This window comes from Pyrgilauda ruficollis, unplaced genomic scaffold (genome assembly GCF_017590135.1).
Source record: "Pyrgilauda ruficollis isolate IOZ18807 unplaced genomic scaffold, ASM1759013v1 scaffold10, whole genome shotgun sequence".
Classification (NCBI taxonomy): Eukaryota; Metazoa; Chordata; class Aves; order Passeriformes; family Passeridae; genus Pyrgilauda; species Pyrgilauda ruficollis.
In genome coordinates this window covers 17007851-17025341 of record NW_024508101.1, presented here as the reverse complement: position 1 = coordinate 17025341, position 17491 = coordinate 17007851, and the positions used below count along the sequence as shown (strand labels likewise).

Here is a 17491-nt window from a genome sequence, read left to right as displayed (position 1 = left end):
TGAGTACTGCTGCTGTGCTGGCATGGCACAGCTGGGCCCTGGCAGAATGGCATCTTCCAGCTGCCCAGAGGAACGCAATCTCCGTACTGCCAGCATTGCTCCTTCCTGTTCCCAGGGTGTGCTGACACCCAAAAGGCCCCTTCATCATCCTGAACATGACACTGGTGATGTTTTCACCCTCTGTGTCTAAGGAGATGCTGCCTTGGTACCTCCAAATGCAGTGAGACTTTGCAGGAAGGCAGTTCAGAGGCAGCTGTAGCCACACTTGCTCTGAAGACAGGCCAGCCAGAGGATGATGTGTGCAGCAGCAGCACTGTTGCTGTTTGGGTGTACCAGGCAGGCCTTTGAAGCACGTACAGGGCTTGAGGAAGTGGAATTTGCATGATTTGGGTCAGTCTGAATAGATCTGACAGGTCAGTCTGATGAAGGCAGCAAGATGAGAATGGTGTGGTAGTGTGGTATCTAGTGGTATCTAGTGAATCCCATGGACTGGGAAGAAGCTCCATGTTACAGAGACTCAGCAGGGCTTTGGCTTCAGACAGGAGCAGACAGAAGCTGAGGTGCCAAAACGTCTTGCTAAGAGCTTCTTTCTTGTCTTGGGAATGCATTGCAGTTGAAGGCACCCATGGAAACGATGGTCTCTTACTGGGCAGACCCCCAGAAGAGCCAGACCAGCCCATCACTGAGAACTCCCTCCTGGAAGTCCTGGATGGGATAGTGATGATGTACAACCTCAGTGTCCACCAACAGCTTGGGAAGGTAAGTGGTACATGCTGTGCAGGAATCCATTTCCCCAATGTTCATGTTTCTACACCAATTCTGTTTTCTGCTTATTTAGTGACTGTGTGTGCCCTGTCCTTCTGCCAACCTCCACTGGGGTTTTGGTTGCATACTTGTATGTTTAGGGGAAAAAACCCCTTATTTACTGCTGAAATCTGCTGCTTTTCAGATGGTTGGTGTGTCAGATGATGTGAATGAATATGCCATGGCACTGAAAGACACAGAGGAAAAAATCAGCCGCTGCCCAAAGAGGGTAAGTGTCTCTGGATTCCCAGCTCTTACCAGATTCCCAGCTTTGTTCTCTGCCAGAGCCTCAGTATCTGGCAGGGTGAAGTCCTGCTGCCCAGCTGTACTAGCATCTGCATCAGGCCTTGTGGGCTTCAGCTGAGACTGGTAAGTGCTTTTTATAGCACTGATTCCCACTCTCTCCACTGGAAGGCTGCTGACCCCTTTCCCCCTGCCAGTACTCCCCAGCTAGCCCCAAGGTGGTATATGCTTTTGCATTGTCTGTTCAGCACTGAAAAAGAATGTTATAAATGGCAGTGACATCTGCCCTGACATCTCTGCACTCTTTTCAGAGGAGAGACATCCATGAGGAACTGCTGAAGAGCCAAAAGGTCTTCTCCGAGAAGCTCAACCACCTGAGCCGGCGCCTCGCTTGGATAAATGTCACCATTTATTCAAAGGTGGGCAGGAGCATAACATGAGCAGCTGAAAGGAGACCAGTGAGTCTCTGCATCTCTGCTGCTTGGCTCACATGTCACAGGTGTCATTTTCCTGGTGTTGAAGCAATGTCAGTGATCTCTGGGACTGCTTTTTCCCTTGCTGTGTATCAGAGACTCCTTTCTAGGCTTAGCCCCTCTCCTGTTCCCCAGTGTCCCATAGTGATCAGCCCAGTCTGATCTGAGCTGTGCATGGTGCTGTAGGCTTTTCCTTAGGGCACTGCAGACAAAAGGGTGCAGATGAAAGGGAGATTGAGCTCTCAAGACATGTCAGAGGATGGAGGCTACTGTGAATCATTTCCCTGAGCTATGCTGTGTCAGAGGGGGATCTCACTACTGCAGCTAAATCTGTGGGATCCAAGTCAAGGTAGTTCTTGTTCAGGTGTTCTCCCCTTTTTCACTTGGTTCCCGTGCAGGGAGTGTATTCCACATTTACTAATGCAGTGGCTATTTGCACAGGTTGTCCCTTTTCCCCCAAGTTCACCATTTTCCAGGATAAAAGCTCTCGTCTGCTTTCCCACAAGCAGTTCTGCTGATTTTTTCCTGACTTCCATTGCCTTGCCCTATCTCTCTTTATGGCTTTTGTGTGTCCCAGGATGTAAACAGGGAGGGGAAGAAGAGCTCTTATGAACACATCTGGCAGAACTGCAGTGGCTGATCCTGACTCACGAGCTCTTTGCTCATCCCCTCCTTCCCTCCCAAGCAGGATTGCAAGGCAAAAGCTCTCGAGCTGCATTAGCATAGCTTATGCTTGCCAGAAAAGAATCCTTTCTTCCCAGACTGCTGTGGCAAGGCTGAGGGGTGTCACCAGGGTACACTGCAGGTATCACTGTGCTGGCCCGCGCAGAAGCAATATTCATGTCTCTAGATGATCTTTTGTCATACTAAACCACGACTGCAGTGTCACTTTTCCTGATGAATCAGCGGCATCTGGCACTGAAGGTTACAGCCTTCCCTGTCTGTGCCTTGTGCTGCTGTCCTGGCCTTCATAGCCCACAGGGAGAGCAGGAATGTGCCCCAGGGGCCCAGTGAGCTTGCGGAATGTGACTGCACTGAGGAGCCTGTGCCTTCAGGGCTCCATCTCACAGTCATCTCAAGTCCCTGCTCTTTCCCAGTGGGGGAATCCATCCAGCAGCTCCTGTTTCTCTGGGAATTGTGTGCGCTGGAGGATCTTATCTGTATGATCACAGCTGCTGCTGTTGGAGAAAAGGAGCCTGGTTCTGTCTAGGGGCAAAGTCCTGCTCTGTGCTGAGGTGTCATGGCATGGCAGAGGCTGCTCCTTCCTCGAGGAATTAGCCACTGGTTTATTCTGGGGGATTCAAAGTTAGACAAAAGGGAGTGCTACTGCTTAAAGACACTCCTAGTTTTAAAGCACATAATTCTGCCTTCAAAACATCCCGGTAGGAATTACAGCTTATTTTATTACAGCTTGTTTTATTACAACACTGTATTTATCTATCTCACTGGCTAATCACATCTTTGTATCCTCTTGGTGTAGGCTTTCTTCTAGCTTGTCAATACCTGAAATGACATTTGAGGTTATCAAGTCTTAAAGCCAAATGCAGCTTTTTCAACCTTAATGTTGTTCTGCACAGTGGCTTTTTATCTTGAAAGTAACACTGTGGCTGAGATGTGGGTCAGTGTTGAGAAAAAGACATGTGTTAGTCAGTTTAGTTGATTTGTACTAGATCAGCCTAATTTACAGAATAAACCCATGAAAATCTCCCAAAGATGGTAACAACATACTTTAGAAAAGACATTAAGCAAGTGAAATGCCTTATCTGCACCTCTGATTTTAATTTCTTCTTAAATGAGAAGTGTAACCCTTCTCCATCTATTTTTATGCAAGCAGCTATTGCTTATGCTATTTCTTGGCATTGCAGGATATGAAATAATATTTCCTCTTTTTATGGCTTCAGTGGCGCCCATTTTTATAGCTTAAAGTTATGTAGCTGACCTTAAATTTCCTGTTTTTAATTTAGGACCCTCTGATTTTTGTTTAGAGAGGCAAGAGGCTGATGTTCCTCAGGACAGTAAATCTGGTTGAATGGCTGGCACAGAACCTGAAGGGCTGTGGCTGCCTATTGCAAAGATCTGAGTTGGTGTGAGCTTTTCAGCCTGTTCCCATTTAATCCCTACAATGGACCAGCTTTCTTTCCAACGGATTTCTGGAAAGTGCTAGTGCCTGCTTTCCTTCAGCAGTGTCTTTGCAATCCAAACTCACATGTTTGTTTGCCAGGCCTGTGTGGTTGCACATGCCCTGGTAAGGAGTAGTGCTTGGAGGGTCTCAAGGCTAGGTGAGACAAAACCATCACATTGGTGAGAGTCATGCTCTCTGCTGGAGGTTGGTGTAGAGATCTCTGATTGTTTCTTCCAGCTGCCACTTCTGTGGCTTTATGGACAGACCAAATAGCCCAGCTCTGGTTATTGAACTTAGAGTAAGATGTTTGAGCAAGATCTCCAATATGCGGACGTTTCTGAGGTCTGAGTGTGATGCTGGTGGTTGTTTCTCCCAAGAGAAGCTGTCAGCTGACTGGGAATTGTGTTCTTTCTGGGCAGGAGAAGATGCAGGATATCTACTGGCTGCTGCGAGTGTGCATCCGCACCATCGAGCACGGCGACAGGACGGGCTCGCTTTTCGCTTTCATGCCGGAATTCTACCTCAGCGTGGCTATGAACAGCTACAGTGCACTCAAAAACTACTTCAGCCCTGTCAACAGCATGGAGGAACTTCCAGGTGAGGGAATGGGGACAGCTTCCTGATTCTGGCCTGATAAGATCTAAAGCAAGCCATGTCCTTATGGTGAAGTGGTAGTTGGGCATCTTCCTTTCTGTGTCCGTTCCTGGTTGTGATGTGCTGCACCAGTGCATTATCTGAGCTGTGGGGCAGGTGGTGAGCTGTGGTCACTGTGCTCAGGTAGGGAGCCCATGCCTTGTGTGAAGCTGTCACGGGGCTGGCTGTGGTGAAAATCACTGGCAACTATGGACTGTGTTTCCAAGGAGGTATCAGGAATGGGCTGGGGTGCTGTAAGATGTGATTGCCTCAGTAATTTCTACCACAGCCTTCTATTTTCTGAGTGGGAGAGGATGTTCCATGAGTGCAGAAATTGGGACTGCTTTTGAATTCCCCTGGGATTTGAAGATGTTCCTATGAAGATGACCACCCAGTTGATGCCAAGAGTCTGTGTTTAGCTGCATTCTGTCTGTGCACATTCTGTGCTTTCCTGGCTAAAAGACCTCTCTGAGCTCTTAGCAAATAGTTCTGTGCTTTCCAGAGCCCGTGAAGGTAAGAAAAGCTTCTGTTCCCACCAACAGGACATAGCTGAAGTGCTCTTGTTTGGGCAAGAGCAGACTTGAGTAGTAACAATTTCTACAGTGCATGCAGGCTGAACATGGCTTTTCTGCATAGACCTAGGGTGCTCTTTGTGTTGCTCAGCCTCTTCTGCACCAGACACTTCTCCCTTGCCATCCAACTCCATTGCATGGTTTTATCTTTCCCTGAATAACCATTTCAGTCTCTGCTCTTCTGGAAATGAATGTCTTCCCAGGTCTCTATTTTTGACAACTGGACACACAACTAAGCTGCAGTTAGCTGTAGCAGAAATTCATTCCATGGCCTGTGCCATGTCCATGGGAGCACTGGGACCACAGGGATGCCCCTCAGGCTGTTGCCATGACACTGCTCCCTCCTTCTCTTGCAGGCTATGAAGAGACCCTTATGCGCCTTGCTGCCATCCTGGCCAAGCATTTTGCTGACTCAAGGATTGTGGGAACAGGTGAGGCTGCATTCCTGTGCTTTAGAGGTGATAATGTCACAGGTCTGGCCAGTGCCACTACCAGTGGCTGACCAGGCTTCTGCTGGGATCTGTCTGCTGAATCTGTTCAGTGCTTATGCCTCCACATTCAAAATGAGGCTGGGTACTGTCCTTACCATGCTTGTTGCAGGGTAGATACATGACCTAGGACAGCCTTTTGAGAGCAGGACTCCTGTCCCAGCTACCTGCATATCCAGTCTGGGCTTACTGCTGCTTGAGCCTAAGCATGCTCTCCATGTCAGCAGGGACAATGTGCCTCTACATGAGGTCCATTGCCTCCTAGCCAGTGGCATTCAGGCGCTCCCTCGTGTGCTGTGTGTCCTTGGGTGCCTGGCCTAGTCCCTTGTCATTCCTCCCCAGACATCCGGGACTCCCTGATGCAGGCGTTGGCCAGCTACGTCTGCTACCCCCACTCGCTGCGTGCTGTAGAGAGGATCCCAGAAGAGCAGTAAGTGCTGCCCTGCCTGTTCCTGGGGAGCTGGGGTAGGGCTGGGGTGGTGGCAGGGCTGGGTGAGCGAGCAGGAGGGCTGCCAAGCACCACTGGGGGTCCACGAGTTGCCAGCAGGGGGGTGGAGTTGATTTGGGAGCCTTCTCCCAAAAAAACCAGTGGCTTTGCTCTGCCCCAGCTTCATGGGTCCTACTGTGTGTCCTGTTCAATCTCCTGTCCCCAAACACTGTGGGCTGACCTGTGTCCCTGTCTGGCAGGCGGATCTCCATGATGAAGAACCTCCTGGCTCCCTATGAGCAGCGACCCTGGGCACAGACCAACTGGATCCTTGTCAGGCTGTGGCGGGTGAGCATCCTGCATCCCTGCCCCTCTCAGCCTTTGGGGCTGCTGGGACACTGAACGTTTCACTTTCCAGTAGCAGCAAAACTGTTTTTCAGCCTCTAAGATCTTTCCTTACCTCTTTTGCCAGGGCTGTGGCTTTGGGTACAGATACACACGGCTCCCACACCTGCTGAAAACCAAGCCTGAGGATGCCAGCCTACCCAGCCTGCAGAGTGAGTGGGGCAGGGATTGGCACTCAGGGCTGTGATGGGTGATGAGGGAGGACCAACCTTTTCCTTAGCAGCTTTCCCTGTGGGCCAGGCCGGCTCTTGGGATAGTTGCCAAAGTAGGGTGTTCCTGGCCAAATATCCAGGCCTGGTTTTTATAGCCTGGCCATCCCCAGCCTCTCTACTGGTGATTTGGGCATGCCAAATGATGAATTACATCCATCATAAGTAGGGGTTCTGCCCTCCAAAGGAGAGGAGAGAGGCCCAGGACTGCATCGTTACCAGAGGTTTAGCCTGAGAGAAAGCTCTGCCATGTGCACAGTGAACAGCTGCTGTGGGGAAGAGCTGTCACGTTTGCCAAGCAGCAGGTGCCCTGTGAGAGGGAGTGGGTGCCCAAGGAGACAGGGCACCGTGTAAGTTTGCAGTCAGGGAGTGTTTTATCCTGGCATCTCTCAAAGCCTGGCAGAGCCTGTCCTGCCTTGGGCACTGCAGTTTGGTTCTCAGCAGTGTCACTGAACTGAGGGGTTTCTCAGCTCTTTTGTGGCTGAGAAAGATGTGGGGAGAAGTTGCCTTTCTTGAGCTGAAGAACATGTCCCCAGCTTTACCCTCACGGGTTCTGGGCTTGTGTGGATACATTCCTGATGCTCCTCTGCTGTGGAAAAGGCTTTGTGCCAGACTTTGTTCCTGGAGAGCTGCTCAGGAATGGGGGACAGAAGGACAGGTGGCACATGGAGGTGTATGCTGAGCCCTGTCCAGGGAGCTGCCTGTCTGTTCTAACAGCACTCTTGTTCTCTTTTCTCTCTTCTGCCCATGGTGCCCAGGGGATCTCTCTGTTGCTAGTTTCCAGAGTAAGTTTGTTGTGTGACCTTCTCTTGTCTGGTGGAGTAGCTTTAGAGAGCTCCCTGCTTCCCCTCTTCTGCCTAGAGAGACCCTTCTATGTAGGCAGAGAGCTTCACAAGTGATTGTTTCCCGCAGTTCCATCCCGAGGAGAAGCCAGGGGGGCTGTGCCCATGTGTCAGTCTCTGGAGCTGCATCATGGACCTGCTCTTGCACCTGCTTTACCAGGGCTACTTCTGGGGTCAGAGCCCTGCTGGAGGGGCTCCTCTCATCCTTAGATGAGATGGAAAAACCCTGGCACACATGCAGGAGGGGTCTCATGGCTGTCCCCTCACTCTTCTACTGCACCAAGGCACTAGCTGTCACCAGTCCTGTGGGGTGGTAACTGAGCTCAGCCCATCCTGGGGAGCTCTGGGGCAGCAGCAGAGCTGCTCAGCTGTCGAGGCCTTGCTCCACACATCTGTGGCTCCACACAGTCTGAGCCTGAGCCCAGAGTGGCCCTGCTGGCTACTGGGGACTTACTCTTGGGAGGGCTATTTTAAGGCTCAACCAAATCAATAATGAATGCTGATTTAATTGAAGAGGTATAGGGGACTCAGAGGTGTCCTTGAGATGCTGCCCAGGGAAGGAGGACGAGATGACCCTCCCTCCCCTTCACACCCACCAGTCTTCACCTTGTTGCAATTTGAGCACTGGCAGAGTTAATGGGACAAACTGCTGAGCTAAGGAAATCCCTGTTTGTCTGGGTCTGCTGCTGCAGGCCAGTCTGAAGGGAGTATGGGCAAATACCTCTTCTCTGGCACTCCAGCCTTGTCCTGCTTTTGGGATGCTTCCTTGGAAGACTGCACGGGTGGGGGAGGTTTGCCCAGGCTGCCTCACTACGTCCATGAAACACCCAGAACACAGACTACCTGGTCTCCTCCACTGCCTCTTGCCCGTGCTCACTGGGGGCGAGCAGTGGATGCTGTCTGGCTTAGCCCAAGGGGGCAGAGGCCCAGAAAGGCCACCTGTGTCCCTGCTTGTTCCTGGAGTTATTCCTCAGCTCTGCTGACACTGTACAGCTCTCATGCAAGCAGAGCTCTGCCTCAGTTTGGCTCCTGAGAGCAGATGGGGCTGTTCAGAGCTGGGGTACTTGTGCTCAGTGGTGCTGCAGGGACTTGTTTTGCTTTCACCATGACTTGTAGGCAAGGCCAGGTGCTGTCCTGGCATGCACAGCGGGAGCAGCAGCGGTGGCTCCATGCTGGGCCCAGCCTGGCTTGGAAAAGCAAGAGCTGCAGGGTGGCTTCAGATTGTATCACAGGGCTGCTCTGCCCCAGGCCTTCTGCCCACACACTCTCCAGGTGGAGGGAAGGTAGGTGGGACCATGAGATCATCGAGCTGATATGTTGTGCAGCACGGGCCAAGAGTTCAGTCACATCCCCTTCCCAAGTCTAGCAAATTGCCTAAGCTGAAGAGGACTTTCAGGAGGACATCCCACCTTAATCTGAAAGTACCAAAAGCATCAGCTGATAGTAGTTGAACTGTCCAAGCCCTTCTGATGGTGATTGCTCACCCTTAGAAATAAATCCATGGCTTATGATTCCTGATGGGAGTCATAGAATGGTTTGGATTGGAAGGAACCTTAAAGCTCATTCTTGTTCCAAGAATGAGCAGGGACACTCTCCACTACACCAGGTTGCTCCAAACCCTGTCCAACCTGTCTCTAAACATTTCCAGGGATGGAGTGTCCATAACTTCTTGGAGCAACCTGTGCCAGGGCCTCTCCCTCACACAGTAAAGAATTTTTTCCTGATACCTAATCTAAACCTGCTGTCTCTCAGTTTGAAGCCATTTCCCCTACCTAACCTCACCTTCTGTCTTCCACTGCTGCTGCCCTGCCTTTCTCTGCTTTACAACATTTTATTCTTCAGAAGCACTTGTGTACCAGGGTAAATTCATTTCTTGGTCCTTTTCAGTGGGGAAAAATGCATGGCCTCTCTTTCTTATTCAGGAAGGGGTTTTGCTTTTCTGTGAGCCCTGTGGGATGTTCACCCTTGCCATGTTTTTAGCAGCCCCAGAGGTTTTGGTGCCGTGCAGGTGGGAACCTTCCCTGATGTGCTGGTCATGCATTAGCTGGTTTGCTAGGGCTTTGCTTTGGAGGCACACATGTATCCCAGGAGCTCTGGGCCATCCTGATGCCTCATGGATATCTCATCCCCCAGGTGCTGCCTGCTTTGCCTCGCCCTGCAGCCTCCCCTTTGCTCCTCTCTAAATGCATCTCTGAATGAGTGTTCTGATGTGGGCTCACAGATACATCTTGAGCCTTTCAAAATCTCACGTTGGTGTTGGGTGGAGCTGCTTTGCTTCTGAATCTGGTCCATCTGGGGCTTTCCCCTTCTGTGCTCAAGCTCTCCTGTAAATGCTGCTGTGTCCAGAGACCCCCTCGGGCTGCTGGCCAAGAGGTCTCACAATTAGCCCTGTTAGAAATCCTGCTGGGTCATTAGCAAACTATAAAAGTACATAATTACCTTCCTGTGATGAAAGTACGTGACTGCTTCTTTACCATTATCCAGTACGAGCACTTATTGAAGGCTTCCACTTTGCCTGCTGTATTAATTTTTAACTGTCTCTAATAATGGGCTTCTGCTACTGTTAGACTTTCTGCCATTACTACTTCTATTAAATAATTCTGCTATATTTTTTTTTTCCTATAGTTGAAAAAACTTTGCATTACCTTGGTCAGTCAAGGATGTTTTTTATGTCTTCTCCGTCTGTTACCCCTTTTCTCCTTGCTTTTGCCTACCATCTCCTACGTTTGGTTATGTTCACTTTACCTCCTATGTTTTAACTTATGTCTTTGCTTCATCATGCTCTCAGTGACCCTTTTAACCCAGGTGCTTGCTGGAGCACTGGGGTTTCTGGCTCCCTTATAATCTTCTTAAAGAACTCTGTGTTTTAATTCATTGTTTCCCCTACCTCGATTTTCTTTTCCTCTATTCTGTTTATATTTTTGCAGGGAAGTTTCTGTTGTGGAAACATCAGATGTATCTACAACCCCTTGGTTCCACGCTCTGTTGCCCACATTAAATGTATTGAGGTCAAAATTTCTGGCCTTGAAAAACTGCTAATTTCTGTTCCAGTGACTGATGTTTATCTGCCATAACAAAGGCCAAGCCATGATTGAGTGGCTTTTGTATTAGGGAGGTACAAATTTTGAAGCACTGATGACTTACTAGTGCCAGGATCAAGATAGTTTCCCGATCACTGAGTATCCACAGACTCCCTGTGAAATAACAGAGGCCTGCAGTGGCACATAAGGGAAGTGGCATTGCCCAGGAGGGCAGTGCTAACTCAGGTGGGTGGGAATGTCCCAGCAAAGGTGAACATACTGCAAATGAAGATGGACACAGCACCAGGACTGGGTTTTGGGCACCAATAATAATTACCTCATCTGGGAACTTGTGCAAGGAATGAAGCTGTTTGTGCTGTATTCCGGGGCTTGTTCCTTTTGTTGGTCTCAAAGACTAGCAGTGATCTTAGCATCTTTAGATTCAGAATCCTCTTGGGATCAACAAAAGCCAAGCAAATAATTGTTTCCTGGTGTTAGGTTTAAAACCTTCAATAAACCTATTTACCTGTGGAGAGGTTTGACAAAAGGCACCAGTTTTCAATGCTCTTATAGTCTGGCACAGTCTGCCAGCACCAGGGAAAGCATTTAAGAGCCCAGAATTGCAGAATCACACCACTCATTGAAAAAAGACTGTGAGGAAATAGTCATTGACTAAAAATCAGGATAAAGCAAGTTATTACAAGCATAGGAGCATCCTTCAAAAAACCAAAGCTGCCTTCTAATGAGGTAGACTTTGTCTGGGCAGTTCATCCTGGGATTTGTCCTGACTTGCAGTGTAAAAGTAAAAGAGGCTTTGGCAGCAGACAGCAGGACAACATGCAGAGTTCTTCCACAAGGAGTGGTGATCTCTGTCTAGAACTGCTTTGGTACTTGAAGGCTGGAAAGGAAAACATGTCAGCAGTTTTAACAAAAAGCAGTTTTTACATGCTGAAGGGAGGCTGGGGAAAAGAAAGCAGTAAAAACTTAACCCTGTAAGAAGACCTTTCAATTCTGAATGACTGGGAGAGAAAACATGGATAGAATTCAGCATCACCAAGTGTAGAGTGGTGGAGTAAGAGTGTGCTGTGCCCCTTCACCCATCACTGGCAGTGAAGACAAGGTATGCCCCAGCACTGACTCCTGGGCTTCTCCTCTTGTGCCTCAGGACCAGTTCCTGAGGGTTATCCTTCAACTGGCAATCTATTGTAATCTTTTAGAGAAGAGCAGCTTGATGTATGGTCAAAGGACAAATTGCACAACAGGAATTATGAGGAAAGCAAAGCAGAACAAAACCAAAACCACATTATGCCTTTGTGCAAATCTGCCACGTGCTTGTGGTTTGGATGCTGCGTGTGCTTCTGATTCCACCTCTCCAAAGAAAACCTGGGAGAGGTGTTGGGCTTCAGGGAGGTGTGGCATAAGGGACAAAGATGGGACATTTTCAGTGGGAGAGACTGCACTGGCTGGGGCTGGTCCAGTTTAAAAGACTGTCATGAAGGTCTGGAATCACAGCTAGCTGGAGGAAGTGGCTGGAGAGGAACATCTTGCTGTCTCTACCACCAGAAGGAAGGGGTTACATAGAATAAATATTAACAAATAAAGCGAGTAGGAGCCAAGCTCCAATCCGAATTCCTTCTGCTACACACAACTGAACTGTGGAATGTTGCTCTGGGACATGTTTAATGCTAAAGGCTTACACAGTTTCAGAGGACTCTGGGCAAGAAATCCCCAGAGGACCAATAAATATGTGAAAAGGATGTCTGGCTTGGCCAGTCCCTGAGCCACGTGTAGCCAAAGGCTGGGAAAGTACATGTGGGTGGGAGTAGAACATCAAAGACAGTTGTTGTGATGAAATCCCTCCCAAAAATGAGCTTTTAGGCAGGATCAAAGCTGGGCCACTGGCCTGCTTGGGGTGATTATGCACTGTGAGATTCAGTGAGTGTCCTCCAAAATAACAGAAGTTCATTGCACTTGCCAGTGGGTATTCACAGAATAATTTGTCCTGTTTCCATTTCAGATGGCAGTCTCCTGTCATCCCTCCCTGGCTTTGCTAATCCCAGCTAGCAATCTGCCTGTAGTTATGTCTTGCTTCTTGATCCTTCTGGATGTGATGGAAGTTGTCCTGTGTTTGCTTTGCCACACTGGCCCTTCGAGCAGGCTGCAACCCCAGAGAGCTTCTGCAGTCACAGCACAGTTTGTTCTTTTGGGCATGGCAGTCCTGGTGCTGCCAGGGTTTCCACCTGCTGTTTCTAATAGCTTCTAGTAGAGGAAAATGTAGTTAGATTGGGGTTTTTCCCTATAGTTGGTAAATCTGCTGGTTTCTCTTTCCAAGCCCTGAGTTTTGGGTTGTGCTCCAATGCCCTTCCCTTGTAGTACTGAATGTTCTGTGAGCCTCTTGCTGACAATGGGTCCTTCTGCTGGTGAGAAGCATCTGTCCCATTTGTGCCTTCTTTTCCCTGCCCATCCGTGGGGGTTGGTGTCCCACACAGCTCTGACTGTGCTTCCCAGCTGCTGGGCCTGACCTCATCTGTGGTCTCAATAGTGAGGAAGTCCAGAAATGAGATGCCACAAAACCAAGGGGATGTGTCTGTGCTTGGGCTGAACCTGGCTGGGGAGTGTGGGCAGCTCTGCCTGACACTGCTAAGGGCAGAACCAGCCTCAGCTCCATACAGAAGCCTCTCAGGAGTGGGATTTACTGGATACCTTCCTCCCCAGACACAGGCAGACAGGCACGGCCATGTGAGGCCAGGGTGGCTGTGCTGGCTCCAGGCAGCTGCTGCCACACTGGTATCAGGAGCAATTAATGCTGAGCTGACCATGTGCCTCTGCAGAGCTGAGCAAGAGGGATGCTGAGCTGCAGGGCAGTGCTCCTGTGCATGTGGGCAGCAGCCAGCCCAGAGGGCTCTTCCCTGGCTAATTCAGGCTGGCATTAGAAAGAAGTGCTGGGAGACCAACAGGCACAATCACTGCTCAGAATAGTCCTTGTGCCAGCTCCCAGTGTCCTGCCATCTCTGCTTACTGTAAGGCACAAGCCAACATTTCCCAAGCCCAGGTCTCTCAGCCTGCCCTTGCCCCTCGCTCGTGGCTGCCCTGGGACCAGGCCACTGAAGCTGTCGCTGTCTGGTTTCAGAGCCGTGTCCCTCCACCTTGCTGCAGCGGCACATGGCAGACCTGCTCCGCAGCGACCGTGACCTGGCCCCCAGCTTCCTCAACAGTGTCCTGAACCAGCTGAACTGGGCCTTCTCCGAGTTCATTGGCATGATCCAGGAGGTGGGTGTGCACCAGGGCTGTGGGTGCAGCACTCCATGGGTGCTGTGTCCTGCACACACAGGGGCTCAAGGCACAACTCACTGGGCTGGGGGTCGCAGCCCTCCTTTTGGGAAGGGGCTCCTTTCTAAGCTGTCTCCATTGCTTGGCAGATCCAGCAGGCAGCAGAGCGCCTGGAGAGGAACTTCGTGGACAGCCGCCAGCTGAAGGTGTGTGCCACCTGCTTCGACCTGTCGGTGAGCCTGCTCAGGGTGCTGGAAATGACCGTCACGCTGGCACCGGAGATCTTCCTCGACTGGAACCGCCCGTCGTCAGAGCTGCTGCTTCGGAGGCTCGCCCAGGTACCATCTTGTGTGAAGAGGCAGCATCTGGAGGGGCACGGGGAGCCCTCTGTTCTCTCTGGATGTGTGGTGAACCAGGGGCTCCTGTTGCAAGTGCTGTAGTACTTAGAGCTGCTGCAGAATGGGTGGTGCTCCCTAAAATCTCTACATATCAACTGCACCCCTCCTTTGCAACTGCTCTGGTCACAGCTGATTTCTACCTCTACTGGGAGGGAGGGTGACAGCTGCTTAAATCTTCCTTATGAGGGGCCAGTAAATGCTGAATTCTCCTGTGACAAGCAGTGCCATGAAATCTGGAGAGAAGGTGTGATATTTCTGGGTGAGGAGCTGTGAAGAGTGTAGCTGGTTTCACAGGGCACACACTCCAGTGTCTGGGCAGGCATCTTGGTCCTTTATCCCTCGCTCCTAGAATCCGGTACTAAATGTCTCCACTTTCCTGCCACAGTGACTGGGACAACCCCATTCCAACTCACAACACCCCTTAGGCTCCAGTAAATTCGTTTCTTTTCTAAAGCATGAGCAATCCTGGAAAGCCCTGAGGACAGACTGCCCTTGTATGCTGGATTGGTGGAGAGCAGTCAGATGTACCTTAGCAGTACCACAAAGGTTCATACTTTGGGCTCAGGGCTCTGAGCAGATGAAACAGAGTGAGAGGTAGCAGGGTCTGGTACCATAATCATGAGGGAAGTGCTCAGCTGAGTGAGGAGGAAAGTGAGGGGCCCTTAGCAGGTGGCTTAGGCAAGCTGGGGAATGTGCAGCAGGGAGTGGGGTGCTGCAGCTTCCTCGTTGCTACCTGTTACTGCTATGAAGCTGTGCCCCACCAGTGACCAGGCCCACAGAGGGGTGCAGTGTGCTGCTGTTGTGCATTGGGGCAGCAGGAAGAGGGATTTTGCATTTGAGAGATGGGAGCTGAGCTTGCAGCAGTTGTGTCAAGCCTGGAGCAGTCCCTACTTGTCCCACTGGGGGTTTGGGTGAGAGCTAATGGTGGCTAATTAAGTGTGGTCAGAGCAGATTCCATCTCTGCAGATTGCTCTCTGCACTCACCCTGTGTTTCAGAGCTGGTGGGTCCATCCTGGTGCCAGCTCCAGGCAGGGCAGGACCTGGACTGTGCTTCACCCTGCTGACACTGCTTTGGCCCATGGCTGCCAGCTCACTCTTCACAGGTTCTGGCTGTCCTGGGGACTGGAGCTTCTGCTTGCCAGGAGCTTTTCTCTGCAGAAGTAGCTTGGCTTCTGCAGGTGGGAATTCAGATTTAGGTGGGAGGTGCTGACATTCATGTGTCTTGACCTCAGACTGACTCTTCCCTGGGAGGTTTTGGTTTGGTACTACCACTGTGATGTGTTATTACTTCTTCCATGTCATGGCCAAGCTAGGTGTGTGCTGTGAGCCTCCCTCTGTGCATCCACCAGCTCTCAGACACTGAGTCCAAACTATAAGGACATGCTGCCCCAAAGCTCTTCAGGTGCTGCTCACAGGAAGGCCCATCCAGAAAATACAAACCCTGTCTTCTTTTCCCTACACAGCTCTTGAACCAGGTGCTGAACCGTGTGACAGCTGAAAGGAACTTGTTTGACAGAGTGGTCAACCTCCGTCTGCCAGGTCAGTGCACTCTGTCCTCTCCGTGGGAACCATGATGGGAGTGTGCCCTTGGGAAGGGAGGGGTGCCTTGCACTGAAGGTTAGTGCAGAGCTGGGTGGGGTCAGACCTCAGACCTGCCCTGCTCTGCCTGTCACACGCTGGCAGAAGCTCTTACCTTTCCCTTTTGCTTCCATAGGGCTGGAGAGCGTGGACCATTACCCAATCCTTGTGGCTGTGACAGGGATCCTGGTCCGGCTGCTGGTGGACACTGATGTTCAGGGGTGAGTGGCTTTTTCCTTACAAAGCACAGGGTCTCTGTGTGTGGCACCTCTCTGGGTGCTGCAGTGGGGCATGGGAGGTGTTGCAGGAGCAACATGGGGTGTGGAGACAAAAATGAAGTGAAGCTGATGAATGTAGAGCAGGCAGAAACCAAAGAGCCACATTCCCTGTAGCAGCTGCATCCCAGTGCTACTGCTGGGTGCAAAGCCCTTTCTGTGGTGGTGGAAAACCTTTGTGAGAGGCGGCTGTGATGGAGAACCCTTGTGAGAGGTGGCTGTGAGATGCTGTACTGACAGCATGTGTGCACCTTCCTCCTTGGGATGGGTCTGGCACTGTGTGACAGGACAGCTGCTGGTGGAAGACGTGGGTGCTGCATGTGATAGAGCTGTGCTGATGTGGTGACACATCAAAGTGCTGCAGCACACAGTGATGGCTGGGAGGCAGCTCATTGGAGCTCCTTCACCCTGGACCCCTCTTAGGAAGGCATCAGAATGTGTGCAGAGCTCTCTGGCTGCCCAGATGTGTGCCACAAAGGTGAGACAGGTCTTCTCCAGGCACTTGGGTGATGCTGATTTTAAGATTAAACAAATCTTGTCTTTACAGTAGCCAGTTACTCAGAGAGGCAGCACTAGGGGAGTGTTGTGGCTGGACAAAGCCACAACTGACCTGATCATTTATGTGTCTGTGTCTGCTTGTACTGAGTCCTGCAAATAGGCTTATTCAGACACTCTGCAGCCCTGCCTTTGCTGTCTCCCAGTGTCATTTGCAGGTGTCTTGCCTGGTCACTGTTTGCTGTAGGCTGCTGTAGGAGATGGGGCTCTTCTGTCTGTGCTGCACATCCTGCTTGTTTTCATGTTTGGAGAGCACAATAGTGTCTGGCTTTGCAGAGAGCAGAGTCCCATCTGGCCGAGTGGCTCAGCCCTGCAGCCAGTCTTTCAGCTTCTTCTCTCAAGGACTCAAAGATGTACACAAATATATCTAATTATAACCTGCCTCCCGTGGCTGCTGCACCAGTCTTACAGCCCCAAGTGTGACAGTGCCAAGACCTGGGCACAAGGTCATTGATCAGTGGCCTTTCTGGGCAGTGAACAGAGGTGGATTTTGCTTGCTCTCAGAACCTTGCTCTGTGGAAAGGGCAAACATCATGAATTTGCTGCCACAACTAGACACTTCTTCCTGAAGGGAAGGGGGAGGTGATAAAACGGTTCCCTGCATGCCAGGATGAGAAGTCCTTCCCTGCCTGTCTCTCCTTTGAACGTGTCCCAGGTCAGGTCACTCGTCAGGTCAAAATGGGGAAGGGGAAGGGTTGTCCCTCAGTTTATCAAACTCCAAAGAGCACTGGGAAATGGTAGTGGGATATCAGTCACATCCTTCCTAGCCTGCGGGAGTCCTGGAGAGACAGAAAGCATCCAGACTCTATTCTTTCCCTGAAAAGCCTGTTGTGCTTTGGGTTTGTGAATTCCAGCAGCCAGTGTCATCACCAAGTGGCACTGTCCCCTGTGTGCCAACAGCATCCTTCATGCCTTGGGCTGCACCATCACAAACCAGAGACACTGTGCTCGAGGGAACTGGCAAGTCTCTGATGTTCAAGGGCTTTGTAGTCACTTCCCTGAGCACTGGAAAGGAGAAATAAATGCAAAATAGTGGAGTGATGTGTGAAAAGCATCGTGTCCTTAAGGTGGACCTCACTGATTGGGAAAGCAGAAGGTGGAACAGGAGGAAGCCCAGGGAAAAATATCCATAAAGCAAAGTTCTTCTGTGTGATTTTGCAAAGCCATGCACTAAACC

The 17491-nt window shown here is 50.6% G+C and overlaps 1 protein-coding gene across 5 annotated transcripts in view; it reads left to right on the top strand.

The window, feature by feature from the left end:
- Positions 1-17491, top strand: part of RNF123 (ring finger protein 123) — a 47752-nt gene that overhangs the window by 19230 nt on the left and 11031 nt on the right. For 4 of the 5 annotated variants that reach the window (XM_041461627.1, XM_041461634.1, XM_041461643.1 and 1 more), the window contains exons 24-36: positions 614-759; positions 950-1033; positions 1359-1466; positions 4062-4239; positions 5204-5278; positions 5678-5765; positions 6023-6110; positions 6235-6319; positions 7135-7161; positions 13369-13508; positions 13658-13846; positions 15370-15445; positions 15621-15705. In XM_041461627.1, coding sequence (XP_041317561.1) covers positions 614-759; positions 950-1033; positions 1359-1466; positions 4062-4239; positions 5204-5278; positions 5678-5765; positions 6023-6110; positions 6235-6319; positions 7135-7161; positions 13369-13508; positions 13658-13846; positions 15370-15445; positions 15621-15705 — 1369 coding nt within the window. The remainder of the gene's footprint in view (positions 1-613; positions 760-949; positions 1034-1358; positions 1467-4061; positions 4240-5203; positions 5279-5677; positions 5766-6022; positions 6111-6234; positions 6320-7134; positions 7162-13368; positions 13509-13657; positions 13847-15369; positions 15446-15620; positions 15706-17491) is intronic. The other variant, XM_041461651.1, reaches the window with a different exon arrangement.